This window comes from Paramisgurnus dabryanus, chromosome 5, assembly GCF_030506205.2.
Source record: "Paramisgurnus dabryanus chromosome 5, PD_genome_1.1, whole genome shotgun sequence".
Lineage (NCBI taxonomy): Eukaryota > Metazoa > Chordata > Actinopteri > Cypriniformes > Cobitidae > Paramisgurnus > Paramisgurnus dabryanus.
This window is the reverse complement of record NC_133341.1, coordinates 34,892,797-34,918,737: the sequence shown is the minus strand read 5'-3', so window position 1 is coordinate 34,918,737 and position 25,941 is coordinate 34,892,797. Positions and strand designations below refer to the sequence as shown.

Here is a 25,941-nt window from a genome sequence, read left to right as displayed (position 1 = left end):
ATGATGAGTAAATTAGAATTGTATACGGTATGCAAATGAACAAGTTACAATCAATGTAAAGAATGTAAAGAAAATACAACAGTAAATGTAATACAATGAGTCGTGCTGCCTATGGATGTTAGGCCTACTGTACTAGCACTATGCATTATATTTAGAAAAAGTAGATTTTCTTAATATCAAAACATGATTTTCTCAAATTTTCTCTGGACTTAGTGCTAAATACATGTCTGACCATTGGAACGAACCAGAAAAAAACTACAAAATTGCATTTATGATTTATGGTGATTTTATTTCCGTTACACCTTTGGCTACATTGACGCTGATGCATTAAAGAGGAGGGGCTCCCATGTTTCAATATGGCGGCTCTAGTTGACGCATTCGTTCCAATGAACTGCTATTTATATATCTATGAGCTTGTTAGGGAGGCCTGTAAACCTGATAAGTTGAATTAAGTGTTTAAGGAGACATTTAAAACTTTGTGGAAGGGGATACTTGAGGACCTGGATTGGGAAGCACTGATCTAATGAGTATACATCTAAAACAATCTGAAAATAAAAATCTATAATAGTACTGACAGATCTGTGTGACACACATTTTTTTTTAGTTTGATTCATCTGATTCCATACTCACGTCTTCCTCCTGTGGTTCTTGCTTTACACGAATGTTTGCTTTTTTCCTTTCAAATTCTTGCAGTACTTTCTTGACATCCGGTCTTGCTGTCTCAAGGATATTTTTCCGGATGGACTGCATGGAATAGCAGAATTCTATAACACTCCTTGATTCACCACTGTTGTCTTCGTAATGAAAGCCACCAGTGTGCACACCAATCAGAGAGCATTGTTCATCAAACACCGGGGAGCCGGAAGATCCATGAAAGAAACAGGAGTCATAAGTTATCTGGTTTTCATGAAGATATGGCCAACATCGCGATGGCACATATGGACAGATAGGATTCTCAGATACGTGATTATTTATAGCCTGTAGTCGATTCTCAGTCTCAATGATGAAGCAGTTTTCCATTTTCTTGGTTTCACAATTTGGATGTCCCACAATGTAGATCCCACCACTCCTTGGAGGAGGAGTCTGTTTGTAATAACTGAGCAGTTCAGGATATTTGATGTCTTCATCAATGTTCAGCTCAAGAAGAGCATAGTCAAGGAGTCCGTTCTCGTTATCTTTTTCAAAACAGTATGCAGCGAGGTCTTCCTTAAATGGGAGACATTCAACTTTTGATTTCAAATGTTCATAATTGAAGACGGCCTGAAGGTTCCCTAAAAGCTTCCCTTCCTGTGAACGTAAGTCCTTGACAACGTGTGCATTGGTAAGGACAAATTTGTCGAATAGTAAGAATCCAGTTCCCTTGGCAGAAATGTTACTTACAATCACACATACAGAGTCAGAAAACTTGGTGAGCTCCTTCATTGTGCTCACTTCACAGAAATTCTTCATGCTTTTCCCATATTCTACTTCGAAGAGTTTTTTTAACTCTGAGTTATTTGGTTCTTTTAGCTTCTCAAACAAATGTTTAAACTGAGCACGCAGGATTTTTTCAGTGAAGGGAAGAATACTGGAATTTTTCAAATTCCAGGTAATATCAATCATACGCCTTTTCGTTAAAGACCCTGTGCCTTTTCGCATTTCCTTTCTTTTCTTTTTTTGTTTCTCATTGATGTGCCGTTCACCTGTGGAAGGATCAGCTGGAGCTTCCTCATCTTCCTCAGCACTACTTTGTGATGAGAATGATGTTTGCTTTTGCCATTGAAAATATAAGTTAGCTTTCTCATATTTATTGACAGCACTACTTTGTGGTATAAATGTGGTTTGCTTTTGCCATTGAACATATAAGTTAAACTGATGTTCAGAAAGACTGTCTACAGGCAAGGACAATTCATAGCTTGCATCTTTAAAAATGTCCATAAGTTCACAGGGACTGCTGAATATTTCGTCACTGAATCTCCCATCACGCTGAAGAGCGCTTTTAAGTGTCTCTCCTTTAAGTGCATATACACACACATAGTCAACTTTCAGCGCCAGTTCGTTGTTCTTCATTACTCTTATTCTTATCTTCCCCCTCGTTCTTATGTAAAAAGCTTTATATTTACTAAGAGGTGAAGGCTTAACCGAAGGCTCTCCAACTTTTTGGTTTGCAGAAATGTTTCCTTCATTGCTGATGAAGTTTATATCCAAGATTTCATCATTTTCGAGCAGACAGCAGGGGAAATCTGTCTTCACGGCAGCTCCAGGGACTTTACCTTTGGCTCTCTGGATGATCATCTCTTTGTTGATGTGTTTGTTGAGGTGACTTTTAAATGCATCGTTTTCATTAAGTGCATCAAGTACAGTCTGGGATGTAGTACACGCCACTTTATGTTTCTTGTATCCGATACGGAACTGGAAAACATGTATTTCCCCTTCTGCATGAGGCTAAATAAGAAGAAAAGTAAATAAAAGAAAGAAATTTACATTTAGGTATTTGCCAGACTGCATTACAAGGGCTAAAGTGTGTGGGAGAAAGAGAGGAAAAATTTAAATGTTACCCACATGTCCTAATAAAGTTCTTATGTCTGTCTGCTTCATTTTCTTAGGGGGTGGAGCTTCAGACATGTTTTTGCCTGCTCAGTGTTTCCGTGAAGTAGGAAGATGAACAGCTGAAAACAAAAACAAGATTTATAACAGCACACCTGTCAAAAATGTCTAACATTTAACTCATAAATGACAGATGTGAACTTAAAATGTATATTAATAAGCTTTTTACGGTTTTATCTAAAATAAGGAAAACATTGATAATGAAACTTCATTCATGAGTTTGCAATCTGTTGCCACTATTAATTTAATGCATTGGTGCAAGTTAAAAATTCTAAATAATTGATTTATTGAAAGATTTAAACGTTTTTTTATTGAGTTGTCCAGACATAATAATGTTGATAGTTACATCAAGTTAATATTGTGTGTAACTCCAAATTAAATTATCTGTGTTAGTTTGTTTAAAACATTAAGTTGTAGTTAAGTTAAGTTGTAGTAACTCAATGCATTTTGCTTGATAACTTCAGGTTCCCAGCATGCTTTGCATGGGACTTGATAGTGAGAGTAAATGATGAAATATCGTGTTATTTTATGCATTTCTAATCAAGATGAAAACATGAGAAGACTTTTAATGATTATTGTTCTGTACTTTTGGTATTTAAAAGATTTTCTGTTATGTTGTTATTTTTAAGAGGTTACCATTGTGCTAAAGAATAGAGCATTTGCTCAAGTTGAGAACAGACTCACCGAGCATTATCTTGCTGTTTTAATTAGATGGCATTTTGATAAAAATGCTAAAACTGGTTGTCTTAAAAGTATTGTTAAATAAAAAAGTTTGAATAATTTTGGTAGTTTTGTGTAAATCAGTGTCCACGATTGAATCAAATTTAAAATGCAAAAAAAAATCCTAGATTAAAACAACTTAATTTTTATAAGTATTCAATGCAATTTTTAAGTACATCCAACTTGTTATAGTTTGTTGGCCCGAATTAATTTCAGAAGTAGTTGTCTTAAAAAAATAATTAATGCAATTTGTAAAAAAAAAAAAATCGTAAATTTTTTGTTGTTGAGTCCTATCAATATTTTTTATTGAGTGAACAGTAGCCCATAATAATTAAAAATTTAGACCAATATGTAGACCAATGCCATGGTTTCAGGAAAGAGGTTTGGTTGTGTTATATTTACGTTCTGTGCGGTCCAATGAGATGCCCAGATGTGGCCCGTCGGCCACGTATCAGGATTGTTCGTGCTGCAATGGGGAAAGAGTCAGGTTCAGTTCAACAGCCTTGGACACAAAGTGCTGTGAAAATGCTGATCTCCGGGAAGCACCGAGAGGATCCTCGCGACCTGGAACATGCAGACGAGGTCCTGTAGTCGGTGCAGAAGGTCCTTAACAAATCTGGAACATGCAGATGAAGGTTCCTTGGAGTGTAGGTTTGCTCTTTGAGCTTCACCTTCACGTCTGTGCTTGCCTTTCTGGACGAAAAGCTTGGAATGTGGTGTGATTCGCTTAGGACACACAGGCCAGAAACTCAGACCTTGTAGTCGATCCGGTTCAGTCTCTGTCAAGCTCAGAAACTCAGTAAAATCTCAAGAAGAGATTCAGAAACTTGGTTGGTTTTCCAATTATCTGTTATTGTCTCTCTCAGCAGGAGACTCAGAAGTTGGGTGCTCTGTTTTAGTCTCTTAGCACGCAGGCGGGAGATTCAGAATGAGGAATGTCTGGAAAAAGGTACTTTAATAACTTCAGATAAGGAGGAGTTTTCATCTTGGCGCTTTCCTGATTCAGAACCGTGATTGGCTGTTGATGTCAGAGGAAGTCCACAGAAGGTGGTCCACCTCTCTTCACTGTGAGGAACTCATTTGCATAGCATACAGTACAGAGTTTAACTTTGTATTTAAAATTTCATCTATGCATTTTCCACTTACCAAACCCTTTCTGAAATACCATTGGCATTATGCTGAATGTACAAAGTATAAACATGACAGCAAAATGTTACCATATCAAACATGCATTCATTCATTAATATTTTAATAACTGTGATTATTTGAACAGTTTCATAACACAAATATTCAATTCAGAATGCTAGTGTCTTTAAATGAGTATGAAGCCAATGGGACAGGTGATGGAAGAATGTAAAGATTTGTTCTTTGGTAAGCCAATACTTTGTAAAGCCATGCTGTGCGCTTGAGAAATTTACGATCGGCCTGGATTCAGATGGGGTGAAGGGGTTTGAGAGGATGATAAGCAGAAATGGTGTGGGCCAATCAAAACGTCTGCTTCTTCCCCGCTATGGCACGGAGGTCGGCCATAAAAGAGTTGTTTGAGCAGCCTTATCTGATTGACTGGTTAACCCACCAAAACCCAGTCCAAATTCAGCAATTGGGGAGGATTCTGGCATGCTTGTTATGCTGCTGTTCCTACAGATATGTCTATCACTACACCAAAGAGTGAAAAACCCTCCATTTAATGTATAAAGTTTCCCGTTGGATGCAGGTCGAGAGTTAAGATGTCTGGGTTTTTAAATGAAACTCAGCCAACAATTCTTCTAGGAATAAATGAAGTACCAGCTGTAGAACCTGGACTGACTCTGTAGGAGGGGGGAACATACTTTATGGCCCCTTTCTCCAACAGAGATAACACCTTTTACTCTTAACAACCATACTTCCAGATTGGTGGATAATATCCCTCTAAAACTTAGAGTACAAGAATCAAAATGAATACTGTCACCTCTCTCTATCATGTGTAACCATTGTGCCACGTTTAGCAGATTCATGGAAAAACTGCAGTAATGCAAACAAAGGTTAGCTTGGGGTATGAGTTCGATGCCCTGAAACAACTATATGGCAAAAGACAGTCAAACTAATTTAACTACAGTGTTTTTTAAACAGATGACTAGTTCTACAACATTTCTGGGTGAAAACCGATAAATTGGCATGTCCTGAAGCATTATAGACGGCAGGATTAGCATATGGATTCCCCCTGGGTGTTAGGTGTGTGAATTTTTATGTCTTGAAGCTACTAGATGTCAGGAAACAGTCAAAATCATTTTACTACAGTTTTTTAAAACATATCTACTAGTTCTACAATGTTCACTGGTAGAAACTAATATACTGGCACATCCTGAAGCATTATAGACGGCAGGGTTTTGCATATTGATTCCCTGATGACTATATTACTGTGCATTCACACCAGATGCGGTAGAGGGGGCAAAAACGTGCTATTTGCGCCTAGATGGACGCTTGAACATTTTGAGTTTACATGCTTCATTTGCGCATGAAATTCTAGTCATTTGAGACATTCACGCGAAAATTTGCGTCCTGGGAGAGTCTTCTGCGACTCCGCTCACTTCCTGTTATCACGTCACTGCTAGAGCAAGCTCCTGATTGGTTAACGCAGCGCAAATATCCGCCAAAGTTCAGATTTTTCAACTTGCGCTTCTCCCGGGTCAACGCTCAATTCGCGCGGAAAGTGCCATCAGTGCGTTCCACACAAATCGTGCTGCGCCATTAGCGCTTACCGTGCTGCAGGATGCCTATTTGCGTCTTTGCATTGACTTAACATATAAATCACTCGCGCTTGCCGCCTCTTTCACATCTGGTGTGAACGCACAGTTAGGGACAACAAATTTGTTCTGTCCTTCCAACTCGAAGAACTGAAAAAAAAAGATCTTTAAAGATCTGCTTTCCGTCAGGGCTTCTTTGCCTTATAAGCAACAACACAAAAACATGAATAAAGAAATAAAAAAATACATTTCTGTTTGGGAAGATGGCAAACTCTGATGATGAGGCTGTGAGCTTTATTTCTCATATATACGCATATCAGTATTTGTTATACATTGTATGCTTGAAAACAGGTCCTGTTTTTCCTGTTGTACTGAAGCTATGATTGTGTTTACGGTGCGCAAAATAACATGCGTCTGTTTCGTGTCTGAAAAACACAGTATTTTTCACACAATTTACTTATTTTTATACCGCTGTTTTCACTGTCCTAAAAACGGCCTGATGTCTTTCTTGTTCTATGAAGTCCCTCCTTCAGAAATACGCAACAAGTTCTGATTGTGTAGCTTGTTTAGTGTGTTGTGATTCGATAGCAACTTAGCTTAGCATAGCTTAGCTTACCAGAGCTGTTTGAGCTTAGCTGGCGACTGACGTATTCCTGTGGGCGGAGTTTAGTCAAAAACTCTAATATTGACGTCATTCAACCGGGAAGTAGAGGGCTGTAGTCTAAACCAGCCGTTCGCTGTAGGCTTTGAAAGAAAAGCCTTTACTTTGTTAGAGAAAATATATCGCCTGGCAGTGATCCTTGAGCTTTATCATTTTGGTAAGATCGATTGGCAGGTGCATAAGTGTGTGGCAGGTAGCAAAGCAGGTGTGACGGGTTGACTGGCAGGCGCATAAGAGTGTGGCGGGTTGTAAGGCATATTTTACTACTTCTGGAGAATATCCAATAAAAGACACATACGGGGGTGTACACACACACACGTTTTATTTGCTTAACAAACATATACACCAATACACATCCTTTAACTTGTAAAATAGCTACGCCAGACGGTGGTACATGTAGGGGTTTACTATATTATCAATCCATCAACACCAGTAGAGTACTTCAAATTATTAGGGGGTTTGGTGAACTGGCTCTGCCTCTTTCATTTTTGTTTCATTTTGCGAGCATGTGAAATTTGCACAAGAACACATTTTGCACTGACAGATCTTTAAATACATCAGTGCCCTTTGTTTTCCCTCAAAATGCACAAGTAATGTTTTTAGTAAGGCGTGTTTGTTAAAACTAGTTATATTAAACTAAGGTCTAGTCCTGGCTTAAGCTAATCCCTGTCCGGTAAACCACCCCTTTAAGTTTTAGAAATCAATATCAAGAAAAAAAGATTTTTCTGAAAAGCTACCAGAAAAGCAAAGGTGTGAACGGACAAAATTTTAATTCAATCCATAAAACTTTGTTTTATGCTTTAGTCGTTCTTTAATTTTGTTTGGTCAACATAATGATGTGAGCTTTTAGGCAAGGCAACAAGCAACAGCAGTGAGTTACAAGTGTATCCAAAGAAAAAAATCAGTATTGTAATCGTTCTTGTTATTATTTCTCTATATGTGCATAACAACTACATTGCTGCCCACTGTGAAAACTTCCAGTGCTCCAGATTTACACCAGTAAATGTAAACGTGTGTCTCTTATCAACTAAAAGGATGTGCTATTCTATTTAACACTTTATGTGTCTTTTTGTTGATTTTGTGTTCAAATAAATAAAAGGGACAAGATGTGTGTTGTTCCAATAATAACACAGATATGTGTGTTGTTTTAACACATTCGTTTTAAGAGTAGCACTTGTGATTCGATCGACCAAAACACATCCTTATACCAGGCGTAAACAGCCTATAACATTTATGAGAAATGTGAACTTTAAAAGTATAAAAAATAAGCCTTTTACAGTATTATCTGAAATAAGGAAAACTTGCATAATGAAAGAATGTTTATTTTACCTTGTCTAGTTTGAATTTGGAGTCTGGACTGGAGAAGCAAGAGTTGCTGTTGATCGTCCCATCAGTTATTCTCACTCATGCCCCAGCCCGTTCACATAACCGACACACAGTGACACACCTTTATGCAAATGATGAGGGACTTTCCGGGGGGAATGAGTGCGTAAAGTGGCAAGCAGACTACTTTAAAACACAACTGGATATTTTATGTAATATGTATGCTATGTTCCCTATCAAATATTTGTGTTTAAAGGCTGCAGAGTAGTTTATTAAACATTTAAAAGGGACATATAATGAAAAGCTTATTTTTTTCATTATGTGTTAGTGCTATAATTGGGTCCCAAGTGCTTCTGTCAACAGAGAAAATATGAAAAAGATCAACCCAGTAACTTAGTTTTGGTAAACCATTCTCTACAAGCATGTGAGAAAATAGGTCATTGAAATTTGGCTCCCCTTGTGATGTCAGAAGGGGATAATACCGCCCCTTAATCTGCACTATCCAACCACGACACTGACATTTAGTGCAGAGATCAGCTCATTTGCATTTAAAAGGACACACCTATAATAACATGCTATATTAAATTAACTATGAGCTATTTTGAGCTAGAACTCCACATATGTATTCTGGGGACACCCACGATTTATTTGACATCTTAAAGTCTTGTGAAATATTTGTGAAAATATAAAGTTTGACAATGACAAGATACTAGGATGTCAGTGGTGTTGTGGATTACTCAACAAGTTGAGTGCATGTATTATGGGCTGCTTTCTTTAGTAGACCGTTTATTTGACCATTTTACTTAAAACATCTGCTTAATACAGCAAATAACAAGGTTTTGAAATGATCTGAACGAACACCATGCAGGCTCAACTCATGGCATTCCTGATACTGGGGCTTCATTTCATACAAGGCTTTTGTTGCCACGAACAATGTCTGTGAAAAGCTTTCTCTTACCAACACTAAGCAATTCTCCATTTTTGTTGAAGTTAGGCATTTTTTTTTTATTTAGCTTCACCTGAGTGGAGCTAAGCAAGTACAATCATGAGCTTTATTTGCGTTCACATTTTTAAAGAGACATGACACACAGCTTAAAAATAGACTTTATAAAATTTTCTATATCAACCTAAGTGTAACATATTTTAATGAGAGCTAAAAGCATTTACTCAAATAAAAAATTAAGGGCCCCCTAAGTATATTTTTTTATTTCTTATAAGGTTCCCAGACTTTAAATTATACTTATACGGATATGTTTACACAGAGAAATCCTTGTATTCATCTTCAAAATCATTTATTTAACAATCAAGCCATTAATGAAATTTAAACTTAAGTTTAATGGCCGTTAGCTAGGTAACGTTATAATAAGGTGACCAGATTTTTTAAATGAAAAATGGGAACATTTCCTAGTTCAATGGTCAAAATATCATTAAAATCTTATTTGTTTTTGTTATCTATGAAAAACTGGCGACAAACCCTTTTTTGAATGTTTTTGTCTTTTTATTGTTGTGGGTTCGCTGTAAAAAAAAATCTTGTCTTGTTTTCTGCACAAATATCTAAAACTTCTTAAATCAAGATGCATTTTCTTGATGAGCAAAACCTAAAAAAAAAAATCTAGCTTTAGGACAAAAATAAAGTGAATTTGTGCTTAAGGCATGCAAAAAAATCTGCCAATGGGGTAAGAAACTTTTTCTTTAATTAATGTTGGTAGATTTTTTGCTTGTTTTAAGCACAATTTTGGTCTAAATACTTATTTTCTTAGGTCATTTTTAAAGAAAATTCTTCCTGATATTTGTACTGAAAACAAGAGTACATAGTAAGAAACTCAGTTCTAATTCAATTAATTGAACAATTTCTGTAGCCTAAATCTAATTCTTTTTTTCTTTTATACAATGCTTCATCAAAGTTATACTTCAGCTGATAATGCAAAATGTAAAAATATTTACACACATAAAAAATGGTCAGTACCATGCCTTGATCAGTTCACTTCATTGGTTTATTACTTTAATTTAACATGAGTAGTTAGTACCTTAACCCCTGATAACTTTGACTGTTTTCATATTTTATGATAACTTGATGACACTTTCTCATGTGTTTTTATTGCTAAAGCAGTGACACGCGATCAAGTAATAAGTGTAGCTCGCTGATGAAAATATCATTACATGATTGCCCTGGGGCATATACCATGAAGCCGGTTTAGGTGGTTACTTGGGTGTACATGGACTTCCGTGGAAGTGAATGGGGTTAATGAACGGTTTGGTTACAAACATTCCTCAAAATTTCTATGTGTTCATCAGAACAAGAAATTTATTTCATGTTTGTAACAATATGAGAGTGAGAAAATGATGACAGAAAATGATGACTACATAAGAAAAGAAGAAGAGAAAATCACTCACTGCTATGACTGGCTGTCGGTATCATTGTAACAAAGATGAATCCATTTTTTTTTTTTAAATAGGCCACTTGTGTAATTTGTAATAAAACATTGCATATGATTTATGGTTAATTAATTAATAATTCATCCATTCTCTATTCAGGTCTGACTAGTGCACAATCGTCCACTTTTTAAGGTATTTATTTTATCTTACATAAACAGAGCTTTGCAGTATTATTCACATAGGAATTGCTTGAATGTTGAGAATCTGATGTTCTGCCGTCTCCATATCGCTTATATCTCTATGATCTTCTAAGATTTGTAAGATGTAGTTTCTTTTGCTCTCCTCCTTTTTCTCCACCTGTATTTTGATGTCATCCAGGATGGGCTTCAGAGAATAAGCGTATTCTATCACTCTTTGTTCTTTGCCAAATATATCTTTATGATTAAAACCCCCGGTGTGGATACCGATCAGATAGCAGTGTTCATCAAAAACTGGGGAGCCAGAAGATCCATTGAAGAAACAAGTGTGATAAGGAATCTGATTTTCTTCCACTTTCTCTAAATATTTTTGTGTAATGACTTGAAATTGATCATCTATAGGCTCTTGTTCATGTTTCTTACCAATGAAGAAACAGGGGTCCACTTTCTTCACCCCTTCACCCGGATGGCCCACGATGCAGATCTGACTACCAGCACGAGGAGGGGCAAAGCTGTGATAATAAAGCAATTTAGGAAGGTGAGCAGGTGGATCATTGTTCAGTTCAAGAAGGGCATAGTCAAGATGTCTATCCTCGCTGTTTCTTCCCAAAGCAACGGCAAAAATATCTGCATTCACTGACAGTTCTGTCACTCTTGACTGGTGATCTTCAAAATTAAACACAGCTGTTACTGTTTTTCGGAGCCTAAATAGATCAGGTTGTTTCTGAATGCAACTAGCAAAGGGCTCAATCACATGTGCGTTAGTTAGGATAAATCTGCCGAATAGTAAGAATCCAGTTCCCATGGGTGAACCCTCCACTCGAATCTGACATACAGAATCTGAAAGCTTTGCAAGGATCTTCACTTTCTTCACCTCCAAGAAATTTTCAACACTTTTAGCAAATTCTCCTCTGAAGAAATTCTGCACCTGAGATTTGTTCTTGAGGTTCTCTCGCTCCTTTAGCTTTTCTTGTAAACCTTTAAACTGATCACGCAGAATTCCCAGAATCTCTTCAGAGTTTGGAATGACTTTAGGTGCAGGCTGCTTAGATGTGGACTTTTTATCTTGTTTTATTTCTTTCTCAGTGTTAACAGAGATCTGGTTGATGCCAACATCATCTGCCACCTGAGCATCTGACGCTACATCAGGTTCAGTGTAAACTGAAGTCCATTCTTCTAGACTGTCTGGCTGTATGGCATTACTGAGAACAACTACTTTGAACACCTTTCGGTGAAGTTTTTTAACAGGGTGTGACATTTCATGCTTGCTCTCGGTGCCAAACTCAGATAGTGCACAGTGTTTATTGAATATGATTTTTCTGAATCTTCCATCACGCTTAAGAGCTCTTTTTAATGTCTCTCCTTTGTGTGCATAAACACAAACATACTGAACCCTGACTCTCAGAGCTTTGCTCTTAAGTAAGACATTCACTTTCTCTCCTCCTTTTTTTGCAACGCAGAAAGTGACAAACATCTTAGGGTTACTGCATGATGGATGTTGCCCTTTTTCAGTAATATTTTGTTGCATAGAAGTACCTTCATCATTTTTAATGAAGGTTACTTCTATGATCTCATCATCATCAATAAGACAGCAGGGGAAATCGGTCTTTACAGCGGCTCTTGGCATTTCTTTCAATCTTTGAATAAGTACAGCTTTGTCTTTGTTTGTACGTTTTTCTTTTTCCTTCTTGAAGATCTGACTTGTATTCAAAGCGTCTAGTACAGTCATGGATGCATCACAAGCCACTGAATATGTGTCAGAGTTTAATCGAAACTTGAATGTTTTCTCTTCTGCTTTCTGTTACATGAAAACAAACAATTGATTATAAACAAACATTTAAAAGAACACCAAAAACATTTGTAATGTAAATGATTCATTATAAGTATTAGTTAAGTAAACGACCTGCCGCTGGTCTTTCGCGGGTCTCTCTTCAACTTCTTCTTTAGCCATTTTTTGCTGGAAAATTGTTAACATTAATGTTGTAGTTAAAACCTGTTTTTCTGACTTCTTTACTAAACGATTGATAAGTAAACAAACGCGACCCTGTATGTGAGAACCCAGCTAATATTATTCTACTGTGATTCACTGATTTCTACATAAAATCATCCTAAATAATGTAAAGAACATTCTGTGAAAAATATAACCTTGATATCTTTAATGTTGACTGAATAAGACCATGTCAAAAATAAAATCTTTCATTAATAACACTGAAGTTAAACTAGTAGTTTGTGGTGAATGTGACTAAATAAATTAAAATTACACAGACAATATAAAATCACATGGGTACAGCATCATGTCAAATTGCCATCTCAGTTTATATACATATCACACAAATGACAACTACACATGCTCCTTGCACATAGGTGTGGTGCACTGGGAACACAAACTCCTGACTTTTCTGTCTTTTGACACATAGACCTTGGCCAGGGATGTCAAATTAAAAGTCGCCATGAAACGGAAGTGGTTGTCTTTTTCCCCTGTGGTGACGTATATCTAAGCAACAAGCGACAATGGTAAGAAAATAGGAAAAAACAACACATAAAATGACACGAGAAATCCGTGAGAGTGACACGGAAAAGACATCCGTGCTCCCGTCACAGAAATAAAGCTAAATTCCGTGACATGGACACGGATAAAGTGATAAAATTTTCCGGTACTATAACATGGATTTCGTGAGATCAGGTTGTTTTTTATATGGCCGATTTCTGACCCATATGTGTAAAACTGATGCAGGAATACAAAACACTGCCTTTGTTTTTGAGTAAGAAAGAAAAAAGAAAAAAAATTTATAATGATTTGTGGAAATTAAAAACAAGATAAAAAATAAAATAAATAAAATATTTTAGACCCTTGTTGTGCATTAGAAGGGTAGTGTCACAAATAGTCACACTATGGGGCGTACCAGCATAGACGATGATTTTTTGATCCAGCGCCAATATTCCAGCTCATGTTTTCTGATTTGTTATAATAGCTTTGAGTGAATTTACATTGAGCCAATCACAAGTGAGTGTTATGTGACGAATCATCTCTCGTCTCGTGCGCATCAGGCTGAGATTTGATATTTTTGGCGGATTTTAATGCGCTCCAAAGTCTGAGGACGACGTTATGTCCTTCACGATCAAATTATGATTTGACCGAACACTGGTAAGTTTCGCTCCCCAGTAAAGCACAGTGAGGCAAAGTTGTTTTCTTATCATACTTGATCGTATGTTAGTACTTTAACATAATACATTTCAGTGGCGTGCACAGACCTCCTCAGGGGCAGGGGCTGACGGACTTAAAAGGGCATAATTTTTTTTTTACCTCAAATAACAATCAAATGTATTTATTACTTTGGTGTTTTTTATTCTTTCTTTCCTTGGCATTATTTAAATAATGTTGTAACAAATGAATAACACATCAAACTAAAATAGGGAAATTAGGAAAATATTATTTACTTTAGCAAACAAAAAAGCGAGAATCAAGTTTTGAGGACTTCATGTTCAAGTTGTAAACTTTATATGTGTATATGTATAAATCACAGTGTTTTAATTGCTTATTTCTTTCATTAAATGTCTCGCTTACAAAAAAAGAAACAATAAGCTTAACCATTTGAAATTATTCCTAAAACCTATTTTTCATAGCTAAAACACACCGCTTTGTTAGTTTAGCACACCATCAAAACACGACAAATAGTGAGATTCATATTTTTGCTCCAAACTAACTTCATAGCAGATCAAGTGTTTTGATCTGATGTGGCTTCAGATCGCAAAATGAAACAGAAAATACACTCTTTCTTTTTGGTATTCTGCACAGTGCTAAAGCGTTGCATTATAATAAATAAATATTCTGAACCCGATTGAAGCGTTCTTCGTGTGTCAATTCTAAAGTGTCTCTGCGCGATGGTGCACGACTCGAGGGCGCCCTCAGGCTTCACGTATGAATGAACAGACTCGTGTAAAGGTCAGTTCAACAGTGGCTCAAATCACCGCGTTTGGAATAAAAATGGAGTAAATATTACTCTTTTTTTTTAACAAAAAATTATAAGTAAACATATAAAATCAATCAATATGTTTCCAAACATGCATGCCTTTGAACCAGAAGCCCCGAGGAATGTTGTTTTGTAAAGTGATGACGACTGCGGGTCATATTTCATTTTACAGGTCCGATTTTCATTTTCATACCTTGTGACACAAATCAAGACATTACTGTCTCTAAATTTAAAAAAATAAAATAAAGGTCAAATTCAAACGCTTGAGCCTTAGACCTTTCTAATGATGTATTGTTTGTTGTGTTAAGTACAATCTTTTACATTAAATAAGTACACAACAAGAATCAGGCTGCACTCGCGATGATATTTGATCAGTAAGAGATTTTAACTACATGTTAACATGAACCTAATAATGAACTGCGCTTATGCAGCATTCATGTAAAGCGTTACCATGAAATCAAAGATAAATTCCTTAAAATTTAGAGATGGACATGGTCTTAGATTTCATTGCACTAGATGAATTTCTCCAAACTAATAACACGAGGATGTAACGTAACATTGGCCTTCGATGAAAACATTACAGAAATGATGAGAACATTTTCAGAAAGCAGCTGAAATTTAGTTTTACGAATTAGTTAAGCATAACTCACATGCTGTCGCAACCTTTACAGTAGCAGCATGTAGGATAAATGTATATTTTCCCTATTAGCTTGCTGCTGCTCGTGTAGCTATTTTTGAAGACTCGCGGCTAACTGCTGCGTAATGTGTGCTGCAAAGGAAACTCCGCCTACCGCTCCATGAGGCTTCGAAACAATTACGAATCTTTTGTTTCGAATCATTGGTTCGGAGCTTGTTTCAAACTGTCCAAAATCACGTGATTTTAGCAAACGAGGCTTCATTACGTCATAACTGTTTCGAAACGTTTCGAAAATCCAAGGATTCACCACTAGGGGGAGCGGATCACATGACCCGTATAGGTGTACTCGGGTTAGTTTTATTATAAAAGTTCATAAAACTTTTCACCCTTGACTAATTACACTATCAATTTGTCTACTTTTTGTTTATAGACAGATTTAATGAAAAAATGTGCAGAATTAAAAAGAGAGTTCGTTTTAATGATGTGTTTGCCATAAATAAAACTAAAAACACAGAATACACTTTTAATTATGTCTTAATTAAATTAAATACTTTATTTTTCTTAAAAAACATATTTTTAGATACATTTTGCTATTAGTTTGTAAAAAGTGTCAAATGTTTGGAAAGATTTTGTTGCGTTTAAACTATTTTGACCAGCTGATGTCGTCTGGTGTTTCGAACGCTTCGAAAAACTGAATCAATTTGCGAAGCAATTGGTTCAGTTGATTCGAAGCTTCGTAAAGCTTCGTTTCTCCCATCACTACCGCTCCACCTCTGCCAAAGGATAAACCATATTTATATATATATTTTTTTGTATTATTAATGTTAGTGGCAGTTGTATATAGACGCGTTTTGTTATTCATAATAATATTTATAATAATAATCATTATTATTTACTATTACTGGAGAGGGGCACATTACATTTTGAGATAAAAGGGCCCCTCCCCTGTGCACGCCACTGACATTTATATCTTTAATATCTATACTCAATCTCATCCATCCCCTTTCTGTTTTAAGCACAAACGATTAAAACGTTAATGCTTACTGAATCCTCTAGTTATGAAATGAATGTTACGAAATTAAGATAAAAGTTATAGTTGAAAAAAGCGTACAGACCCAGAGCAACCTAGAAAAATAGTGGCCTCATAGAACGAAAGTCTTGCAAAGTTATTGTTTTATTATGTAATAGACACAAAATGGTTGTAACTCTTTTCCTTTAAATAAGGAAAACTTTAAAAATGAAATATTGTAAATTTTACCTCGGATAATTTGAATGGGAGTCTGGAGAGCCACAAATGAGTTGCCACTAACTTCTCATCACTTCTTGTTGTGGCTAGAAGGGATAGGACCACAATATTGTAAAATCTCACCGGAAGAGCGCTGTTTTCATACAAACCCAACATGTCGTGAGATTTGGCAGTAGCTAAAAAAATCAAAACTTATCGTAGATTTTCCTTGAAGGGTTGTGGATGAATAAAAAACGATTGCTAAACTCTTTATATTTGAAAACACATAACTGCAGTAATTAGATACAAAAAGTAAAATAAATATTACGTGCAGGGTGACATTCACATACTGTAAGGCAGATATGTAACATTGTGTAGATTTTCTATAATATAAATTATTTGATATTATTAATTGATCCATATTGAGTTTCAGAATTGATTTTTTCACATGGATAGTTGAGATTCACGCGAGTTCCTATGGCCAAGTAATAAGAACCCCCCAGAAAGAAAAGTTTAATACTTTATTGGGATGCATTTGGCAGCCTTTGACAGTTTAGCCAACTCAAGATTCAGTTCATTCTGCTGGTACAATTGTGTTTTTTTCTATTTGTCTGTTAAAGTCCCCCTGCAGTTGATAAATGTATTCTGTAAAACTCATCTTTAAGCTTTAAAACAGTATACGTAACCCTAACCCTAAACAATGGGTTTATTTCTGCAATAACAAACTGCTATACATTATCCCTTACTTAACTTGCTTGGCTGTGTATCGCTGTGATAAAGGCTTAGCGTAATTTATTTTAGGTTTATATTTTCTGGCGAAACCATTTTCTGCTAAAAAATTTTCGGTGGTCAAAATTTTGGTGCATCACACATAACACTGGGTTAAGTCTTAAGAACGCAGAAGCCATGGACCCTTTTAAATATTAGAAGAACAATTTTGCTTTAGAAACATACTTTATTGTAAGTGTTTATGTCTCATACAGAGTATAAAGTACAGAGGTTTTCTAATATTGATTGATTTGTGTCGGACAAAATAATCGTTTCAGTCTTGTTGATAAAAATCAGTAATGAAAATGTTATATCCCATTTTATTAAAGTCATATTTCTAAACTGTGTGATGATGAAAAGGTTTTATGTATTATGAGAACAAATTCAACATAGTGGAGTAAAAATGACACATAGTTCTAATCATCACACAACACATGAAACACAGAATCATTATGTAAATATACAGAACAGAAAAAAAGTATAAAAATTTAACTGAAAAAAATTGAAGAAATGTAATTAATTGAAGAAATGTATGACAATATACTCTTAAAAATAAAGGTTCCTATTTTTGCACGTTGCAAGTTGTGTTTTGTAGTGGAAAAAGTTTTTACAGATTATAAAGAGGCTAAGAAATGGGTCTCTTAAGAACATTTATTGAATGTCCAGATGAAAAAAAGTGCACAAAAATACACTTTATTTAAGTACATTTAGGAAGTGTACTATATTCTCATTTTGTATTTATTTCCGTACACTAAAAATCTGTTTAAGTGTTACTGGTATTTAGTATACGTTTTCTCAAGTGCACTGAGGTACCAATTTTACTATACTATTGTAGTATATAACGTTTAGACTATTATTTAGCACAACAATCAATTGTTTTGACAATGAACTAAACATATTTGTATTTTTTTTAGTACATTCAAGTATACTTTATTTTTACCTGGGTGGAACCAAAAATGGTTCTTCTATCATAATTTTTTAGCACCTTTATTTTTAAGAGTGTAGGATAATGAATGTAAAGGTCATAAACTAATGAACAGAATATAACAGTGTGTACTGTGGTGTGGACTATACTCTCTAGAAAGGCCAAATGAACAATGTACAATGTTCTCTTGGCATGACCCTGAGATAAAACGCACACACATTTATGCTTGTAGATAATTTTTTTTATGTTTTATAGATTTATATAATATAATAAGATGGACAAAAAAAGTTTAGGCCTCTAGGTCTTTTTGCAATAAGGGGTTTGTATTAATTTCACCCTAAATAGACAGAATCAGAAATGTGTTGATATTTTATTTATTTTCCATCGGACTGCCTGTCTGATTCTGATCGCTTCCATCGCTGTTACCTTCTAAGATGTCTACGATCTCTTTATTACCTTTAATTCGAGCTTGTGCTTTGATGTAGTCCAGAATGGGCTGCATGGCATAAGCATATTACATAACACTCCTAGTTTTTTCACCTCCTCCTGGGTACACATAGCCACCGGTGTGAATAGCGATCAGTTTGCAGTCCACATCAAAAACCGGAGAGCCGGAAGATCCATGAAAGAAACAAGAGTCATAAGTTATCTGGTTATCAGGAAACTCCCATTTATCCTCCAAAGACCGTTGTGTCATAACATGATAGAATTCAAAATTTTCAGATACGTGTTTGTCCGCAGCCTCTTGTTGATTTTCTCTCCCAATGACGAAACACGGGTCCATTTTCTTCACCCCAGTACCTGGATGACCTACAATGCAGATCTGACGTTTGTTATTAGGCGAGTTATTTCTGTAATGACTGAACAATTCAGGAAACCCAGAAATGTCATCAACTGAATTCAATTCAAGAAGAGCATAGTCAAGATGGTTATCCTTCTCGTCTTTGCCATAACAGTAAGATGTGAGGTCTTTAATGGGTACACGCTTGGTTCCATTATGAACCAGATCTTCATAACCAAATACAGCTGTGAATTCTGCAGGGTTGAAGTTTTCAAGGTTAAACACTCCAATTACATGTGCACAAGTGAGGATGAATCTGTTGAAGAGCAAGAATCCGGTTCCTCTGGCAGACCCCTGAGATTGAATCTGACATACAGAGTTTGAGAGATTCATGACCTCTTTCACTTTCTTTACTTCTGAGAAACTCTGACTGCTTTTACCAAATTCGACTCTGAAGAACTTCTGTATATCAGAGTCGTTCATTTGCTGTTTTAGCATGTTTAATATATCTTCATATTCAGAATGCAGAATTTTCACAAATACCTCAGAAAACGGAATGATTTCACATTTAATTGAAGGACTTTTGCATTCTGTTGTTTTTCTTGATTTGCCTTTGGCTTTTGGAGTATGTTTGTTAGGGTCAGCACCTTCTGCCAAAGCATCTTCAAATTTAGTTTTGATGTTATTTTTTTCCTCTTGGCCATCTAGCTGGTTGTTTCTCCTCATAACGATGATTCTACATAGTTTGTTAATTCATACATTATGTTAGTAGCCAAGTCCTGGAGTACGCAGTTTCTCTTGAATATCTTCTCAATAAATCGTCCATCACGACTAAAGGCATCTTTCAGTGTCTCATCTTTAAATCCATACACGCAAACATCTTCAACTTCCATCCCGAGCTCCAGGTTTTTCATTATGCGTTTGAGTTCCCCTCTTCCTTTTGTTTTGATGTTAAAAGTGACTAGCATTTCAGGATCATGTGTAAGACGCTCTTGATTTTCATTTTTCTCTTTATTTTCATTTTCCTCCTGATTTTTGGATTTCCTTACTTCAATGAAATCTATATTTAAAATCTCATCTTTCTGAATGAGACAGCAGGGGAACTCAGACTTCACAGCAGCTCCAGTAATCTCCCATGGCTCTTTTTGTCTTTTAATAAGCAATTCTTTCTCTTCGTTCTTCTCTTTAAGTAGTTTAAAGGATTGGCTTGTGTCAAGCGCATCATACACCGTCTGAGATGTGTTACACGACACTGCGTATGTCTTGTTTTGGTAACAGAAGTTAAAAGTGTGCCTTTGTCCATTTGGTTTCTGTTAAATCAGGAATACAGTTCAGAATTAACCATTGAGCTAATCATTTTCAATACATGATGACTATGTAGTATTGTGTCACCACCAGGGGCTGGCTGGTTTAAACTAAAGCCACGCCCCTTTGCAACTCCCACCTCGAGGAGGTCCCCAAAGCCAACCCAATGACCAGACAAACACGGGAACAGGTAAGTAAAATTTAAAACAAGCTTTATTTAGTTTAAATATTTAAAAGAACTGGGAATTTGGGGTAAGGGGAAATTAAAACTAATAGGTCTCTTCTTCTCCCTCCAGGGAGACTGCAGCCACGGGCAGACAGGCCAAGGACAACAGGGGTGCCAACCACCCTAAGCCGGGGGGGGAAAGGGAAACGTCAGGCTCCGGCCTGGACCCTGCTAACCGTGGCGCCCTCCTTCTTCCGTCCTGGAGGCAGAATAATTTGGTGTGACTGGTAAGGAGGATCTCCACTGTCGGTGTACCTTTCCTCGGGTCGGCAGGGGGTCCTCGCCCCACGTGCCTTTACGTTCCCTGTCGTACGTCCGCCCACATTCTCCTTGTGCCCCACAGATAGTCGCTGTGACACAAAAGCACTGTTAGCTTACTCTTAGGGTGTTTCTCACCGGCTCTGCTGCTTGCAACTCTCTGGGTAGGTATCACGTTACACAGTCTGTTCTCCAATTGTTTCTCCTTGTTCTCCACAGGCGGCCACTAGGACACAAATGACACTATTACTTGGGCTTCGGGTATTGCTCACCGGCTCTGCTGCTTGCAACTCTCTGGGTAGGTATCACGTTACACAGTCTGTTCTCCAATTGTTTCTCCTTGTTCTCCACAGGCGGCCACTAGGACACAAATGACACTATTACTTGGGCTTCGGGTATTGCTCACCGGCTCTGCTGCTTACAGCTCTCTGGGTAGGTATCACATTCACAGTTTGCTCTTCAATGATTCACTCTCGTTCTGTTCTCCCTCCACAGGTGGCCGCTAGAACACAAAGGCACTGTTGCTGAGACTTCGAGTAATTCTCACCGGCTCTGCTGCTTACAGCTTCTGGGTAGGTATCACGTTCACAGTTTGCTCTTCAATAATTCACTCTCGTTCTGCTCTCTCTCCACAGGTGGCCGCTAGAACACAAAGACACTGTTACTGAGACTTCGAGTATTTCTCACCGGCTCTGCTGTTTACAGCTTTCTGGGTAGGTATCACGTTCACAGTTTGCTTTTCAATGATTCACTCTCGTTCTGCTCTCTCTCCACAGGTGGCCGCTAGAACACAACGACACTGTTACTGAGACTTCGAGTATTTCTCACCGGCTCTGCTGTTTACAGCTTTCTGGGTAGGTATCACGTTCACAGTTTGCTCTTCAATGATTCACTCTCGTTCTGCTCTCTCTCCACAGGTGGCCGCTAGAACACAAAGACACTGTTACTGAGACTTCGAGTATTTCTCACCGGCTCTGCTGTTTACAGCTTTCTGGGTAGGTATCACGTTCACAGGTGGCTCTTCAATGATTCACTCTCGTTCTGCTCTCTCTCCACAAGTGGCCGCTAGAACACAACGACACTGTTACTGAGACTTCGAGTATTTCTCACCGGCTCTGCTGCTTACAGCTTTCTGGGTAAGTATGGTTCTCCTCCGTAGGTCAGCAGAGGGGCGAAGGTCACACACCACCTCACCGGGTCGAGCGCTGCCCTATCTCCAATGCCCATAGGCCGATCGATTCCTAGACGGGGGCGCCCTTTTCGTAGAGACCACGGGGCGGCGGACCCTTTCGCCTCTGACTCTGCGACAAAACAGACACAGGTAAGTTCACACCACGAATGTTTCCAATGGTTTACTCACGGTCACGGACAGCTCTTAGTCTGCGTCCCTTCGTACTCCAAACAGCACACTACAAATAGTAACAGTAGTTTCTGAGGTCGTTTGCCTCTCCGTCCTCTACCCAGTAGAAGAAATGGATGATGCGGGGCTTCGTCTACAAGACACACAGCAACCCACAGCAAATACACAGCACCACTCCAACGTGAAAAGATTTATTACACAGTCTCACTCACCACACTATAAGTGCACCACAACAAGGGAAGCGCCCGGTGTCCTCCACTGCGCTTGGGCTACGATAAGGCGATGGGAAATACGACCACAATAAGTCTCGTTGCGGCGGCTGTTTGAATGTGTACTTCTAACGGCTCGCCCACCACACTCTTGTAGGGGTAGGGCCGCCCTCCTTTTCCTGGAGGTTTCCAATGGCTACACAAGTTAATTTTTGCCAGTTACTCCACACAGAAAGGGTATACTCACGGCGGATAGCCTTTATTTACGTTGTACCAGACGGTCAATATCTCTTCCTGCTTTACTCCTTCAGTATTGGTTAGAACAAAGTTCCTTCTTACCCATAGGACTTTCCTGTTCACTCCAGCAGGTCCACAATAAAGACTGAAACGAGAGAGAGAGAGAGAAACACAGATAGCCACCACGTCCAAAAATGAGCACAGCTCCGTTTCCCAGCACACACTAAGCACCTTCCAAAAAGCACACGGGGTGCTCCTTTAAGAGATCCACAGCTTGCCCTTCTTTCACCTCCTGTGGCTCCGTCTTCTTTCCGCGCGCTCCTAGCGCAGCCCGGATCAACAGAGCCTTCGGGCTCTTCAAAGGGTGCGTGTTTCTTTCCTGCCTTCGGCAAAGGAGCTTTCCCCGTGTCAATCCCTTCTCGTGTGCATTCCTCCTCTTTTGTGTTCCTGCAGAGCTATTTAAGTGCTTAATTCTCCCACAGCCTCCAATCACACTTTGATTAATTAATTTGTTGCACCTGTGGCGAATTTGGCTTCGTTTGTTGCTATGGAGAGTCAGGAAGTAAACCGGTGCATTAAAAAAATCTGCCCGGGCGGAACCTCTCCTCTCCATTTTTGGTTCCGCCCTAAGTCACCTTGTGACAATTGTTTAGGGGTATACGGCACCTGCTGTAGGTCGACTGTTAGTGGCGTCACTTCAGCCTCAGTCTTAGTCACAGACTCCATCTCTTTCTGAAATAAATAAAAAAATAATAATAATTCATTACTGTTAAATATATATATATATATATATATTTTTTAAATAGTCATAAACAAACTGATTAATCCAGGTGTGCCTGACCTCAGAAGTCACAACAACAATAATCAGACACACCTGGATTAATCAGTTTGTCCAATAATGGCAGACAGGAAACAAGGAGCTGGCTGAAGTTCAGGAAGTAGTGCAGCTGGACATAAAGCCTATTAAGACAAAAGAACCCACGCTTCTCTATTATTTCCCCTAATTGTATTTACAGTTATCATTTTGGTGAATGAAATTTACACAGTTTTTTATTTCATTATCTTTGTATAGTTGGTTGTTGTAACACCTAACTAACCCCGCTGTGTTAAAATTTTTTCAATCCCAGCTATCAGTTACTGTGAGTTGCTGAAGTGTTTCAAAAAGGTGTTACGTTTTAGGAAACAAGATGGTGATTAAAATAATATAAGGTTGGATTTGGTGACTTACACACCTAAAACGTTTTTTTTTGTCACGTATCTTAATGAAAACACATCAAATAACTTTTCAAAAATTAGCAGGAGATTGTGATTATCTTATAAGTTTACAGGAAGAGAAAAAGACCAAAATCACAGTTTGCTCAATGCTCGCCCATGAGTAACAATTAACCCTTTGTGTGCACCGCTTACTCCTACATATACTGTACCAGAGCCCACAGTTTCATCCAGTGGACATTAATAATAATGGTCTTTTTTACTGTACATGTGTACACATCTTGTTTTTGTCACTATGTTTTCACCATGCATATAGTACAATGCAAATTATATAATACAAATGATCCAAAAAGTCTAAAGCCACACAATGACTGAGAAACTAAAATTGAAGTTGTTATTCAAACAACAAATCCGACTTTAAAACAAATGTAACCACAGAATAGAAAATAGTTGCATAATAACATAAGACATTTTTTATTGTATAAACACTAGTAATGTGTCGTACTGAAACCAAAACTCACTGAGACAAACTTCCACAACTAAATCCTTCAAAAAGCTGTCAAGATGTAAAGAAACTAAAAAACAGCCCCAACCAAAAAGTGAAATCTTTACCTCGTCCAGGTCAGCACAGACTTCACAATGATTTGATGATGTGTTCTTCATAAAATGATTCAGAGGAAGGAAACACTCCCACTTCCCAAACACACATCAGATTACCAGCAGCTATCTGCCATCTCACGGCTGTACTAATCATCAAAGACTTTAGTTACTAACAGACATCACTGCTTAACAGAAAACATTTACTTGAGTTTTTATCCATTAAGCCTTCTGTCACATATTTACACAATATATAATGTCAATGGAAATCATTTTAATCTTGCACTGCATAGCAAAAAACTGATTTTTGTCTTGTTTTCCAGTATAAATATCTTAAAGGAGACATTTCACAAGACTTTTTTAAGATGTTAAATAAATCTTTGGTGTTCCCAGAGTACATACAGTGGATATAAAAAGTCTACACACCCCTGTTAAAATTGCAGGTTTTTGTGATTTAAAAAAATGAAACCAAGATGAATCATTTTGGAACCTGTTCCAACTTAATTCTGTACTTCCAATCTGTCTATTAAAGTTAATAACAATAAGAATAATTTTGTGGTAAAAAATGGCAAGTAAAGTTGTACATTTTTTTATTTTTCATTTTATCATGTAAATTATTGCTATTGTTATTCACTTTAATAAATAGGTTGCAATTTCACAATAAAGATGGAACAGGTAATGACATGATTCATCTTGTTTTCATTTTATAAACCACAAAAACCTGCAATTTTAACAGGGGTGTGTAGATTTTTTATATCCACTGTATGTGAAGTTCAAGCTTAAAAATATTACATAGAAAATTTATTATAGCAAGTTAAAATTGCCCCTTTCTAGATGTGAGCAAAAATGTGCCAATTTGGGTGTGTCCCTTTAAATGCAATTGAGCTGATCTCTGCACTAAATGGCAGTGGCATGGTTGGATAGTGCAGATTAAGGGGCGGTATTATCCCCTTCTGACATCACAGGGGAAGCCAAATTTTAATTACCTATATTTTTACATGCTTGCAGAGAATCCTTTACCAAAACTAAGTTACTGGGTTGATCTTTTTCACATTTTCTAGATTGATAGAAGCACTGGAGACCCAATTATAGCACTTTAAGTGATATGTCCCCTTTAAATTGTGATAAATTTACTTTGTTAGCAAAGTGGCTTAAGATATTAAAGGCTCTCTAAGCGAATCTGCGAGACGTTAGTTATTGTTGACATTTGAAACTGTTTTCAAACAGACGGAGCGTAGCTAACTCCTCCCCCTCCCTTCCGTGCTTTCATGAACGCGCCCAACCCCCACCCCCAAATCCTTTTTGTCGTTTATTGGCTGGAATACTTTGTTTTGTTTTGTGATGCTAGGTTTGGCCAGTGTGTTGATATTGCCGTTTGTGAAGCCTGGGCTGTCTACAGAGATCGCGTTTTTTTACAGTTTGATCAGCGGACAGGCAGCAAGCAGATAGTAAGGAGATGTTTCCGGTATGTAACAAAAAATGTTTTATGGTCTAAAACGCTTCAATTCGCTTAGAGCACCTTTAAGGGCCAGATTTACTAACAGCTTGCGCCAGCGCAAACTTTCATTTTGATGTCGGGATTTCCTAAAGACGCGCAGTGGATCATTAGCGCTGGAAAGGTGTGGTCCAGTTATTTTTGTGACT

General features: G+C 37.4%; 2 protein-coding genes and 1 pseudogene across 3 annotated transcripts; all 3 read right to left on the bottom strand.

Moving 5' to 3' along the window:
• Positions 1 to 221: 221 nt before the first annotated feature.
• Positions 222 to 8,089, bottom strand: LOC135732734 (serine protease FAM111A-like). Of its 2 annotated transcripts, none has more exons than XM_065251003.2 (3): positions 8,020 to 8,089; positions 2,542 to 2,648; positions 222 to 2,424 (listed from the first exon to the last, which is right to left on the bottom strand). In XM_065251003.2, the coding sequence occupies exons 2-3, from the start codon at positions 2,602 to 2,604 to the stop codon at positions 601 to 603; spliced, it is 1,887 nt and encodes a 628-aa protein (XP_065107075.1). In that variant the 5' UTR covers positions 2,605 to 2,648; positions 8,020 to 8,089; the 3' UTR covers positions 222 to 600. The 2 variants fall into 2 exon arrangements, with proteins under 2 accessions (XP_065107075.1, XP_065107076.1); XM_065251004.2 differs by lacking the exon at positions 8,020 to 8,089 and adding an exon at positions 3,709 to 7,986.
• A 1,908-nt stretch (positions 8,090 to 9,997) lies between these two features.
• Positions 9,998 to 16,495, bottom strand: LOC135732161 (serine protease FAM111A-like). Its single transcript, XM_065250056.1, has 3 exons — positions 16,453 to 16,495; positions 12,490 to 12,543; positions 9,998 to 12,384 (listed from the first exon to the last, which is right to left on the bottom strand). Exons 2-3 carry the CDS (start codon positions 12,535 to 12,537, stop codon positions 10,624 to 10,626), a joined length of 1,809 nt encoding a protein of 602 aa, XP_065106128.1. The 5' UTR covers positions 12,538 to 12,543; positions 16,453 to 16,495; the 3' UTR covers positions 9,998 to 10,623.
• An 883-nt stretch (positions 16,496 to 17,378) lies between these two features.
• Positions 17,379 to 24,430, bottom strand: LOC135732735 (serine protease FAM111A-like; annotated as a pseudogene).
• Between the last annotated feature and the right edge of the window lie 1,511 nt (positions 24,431 to 25,941).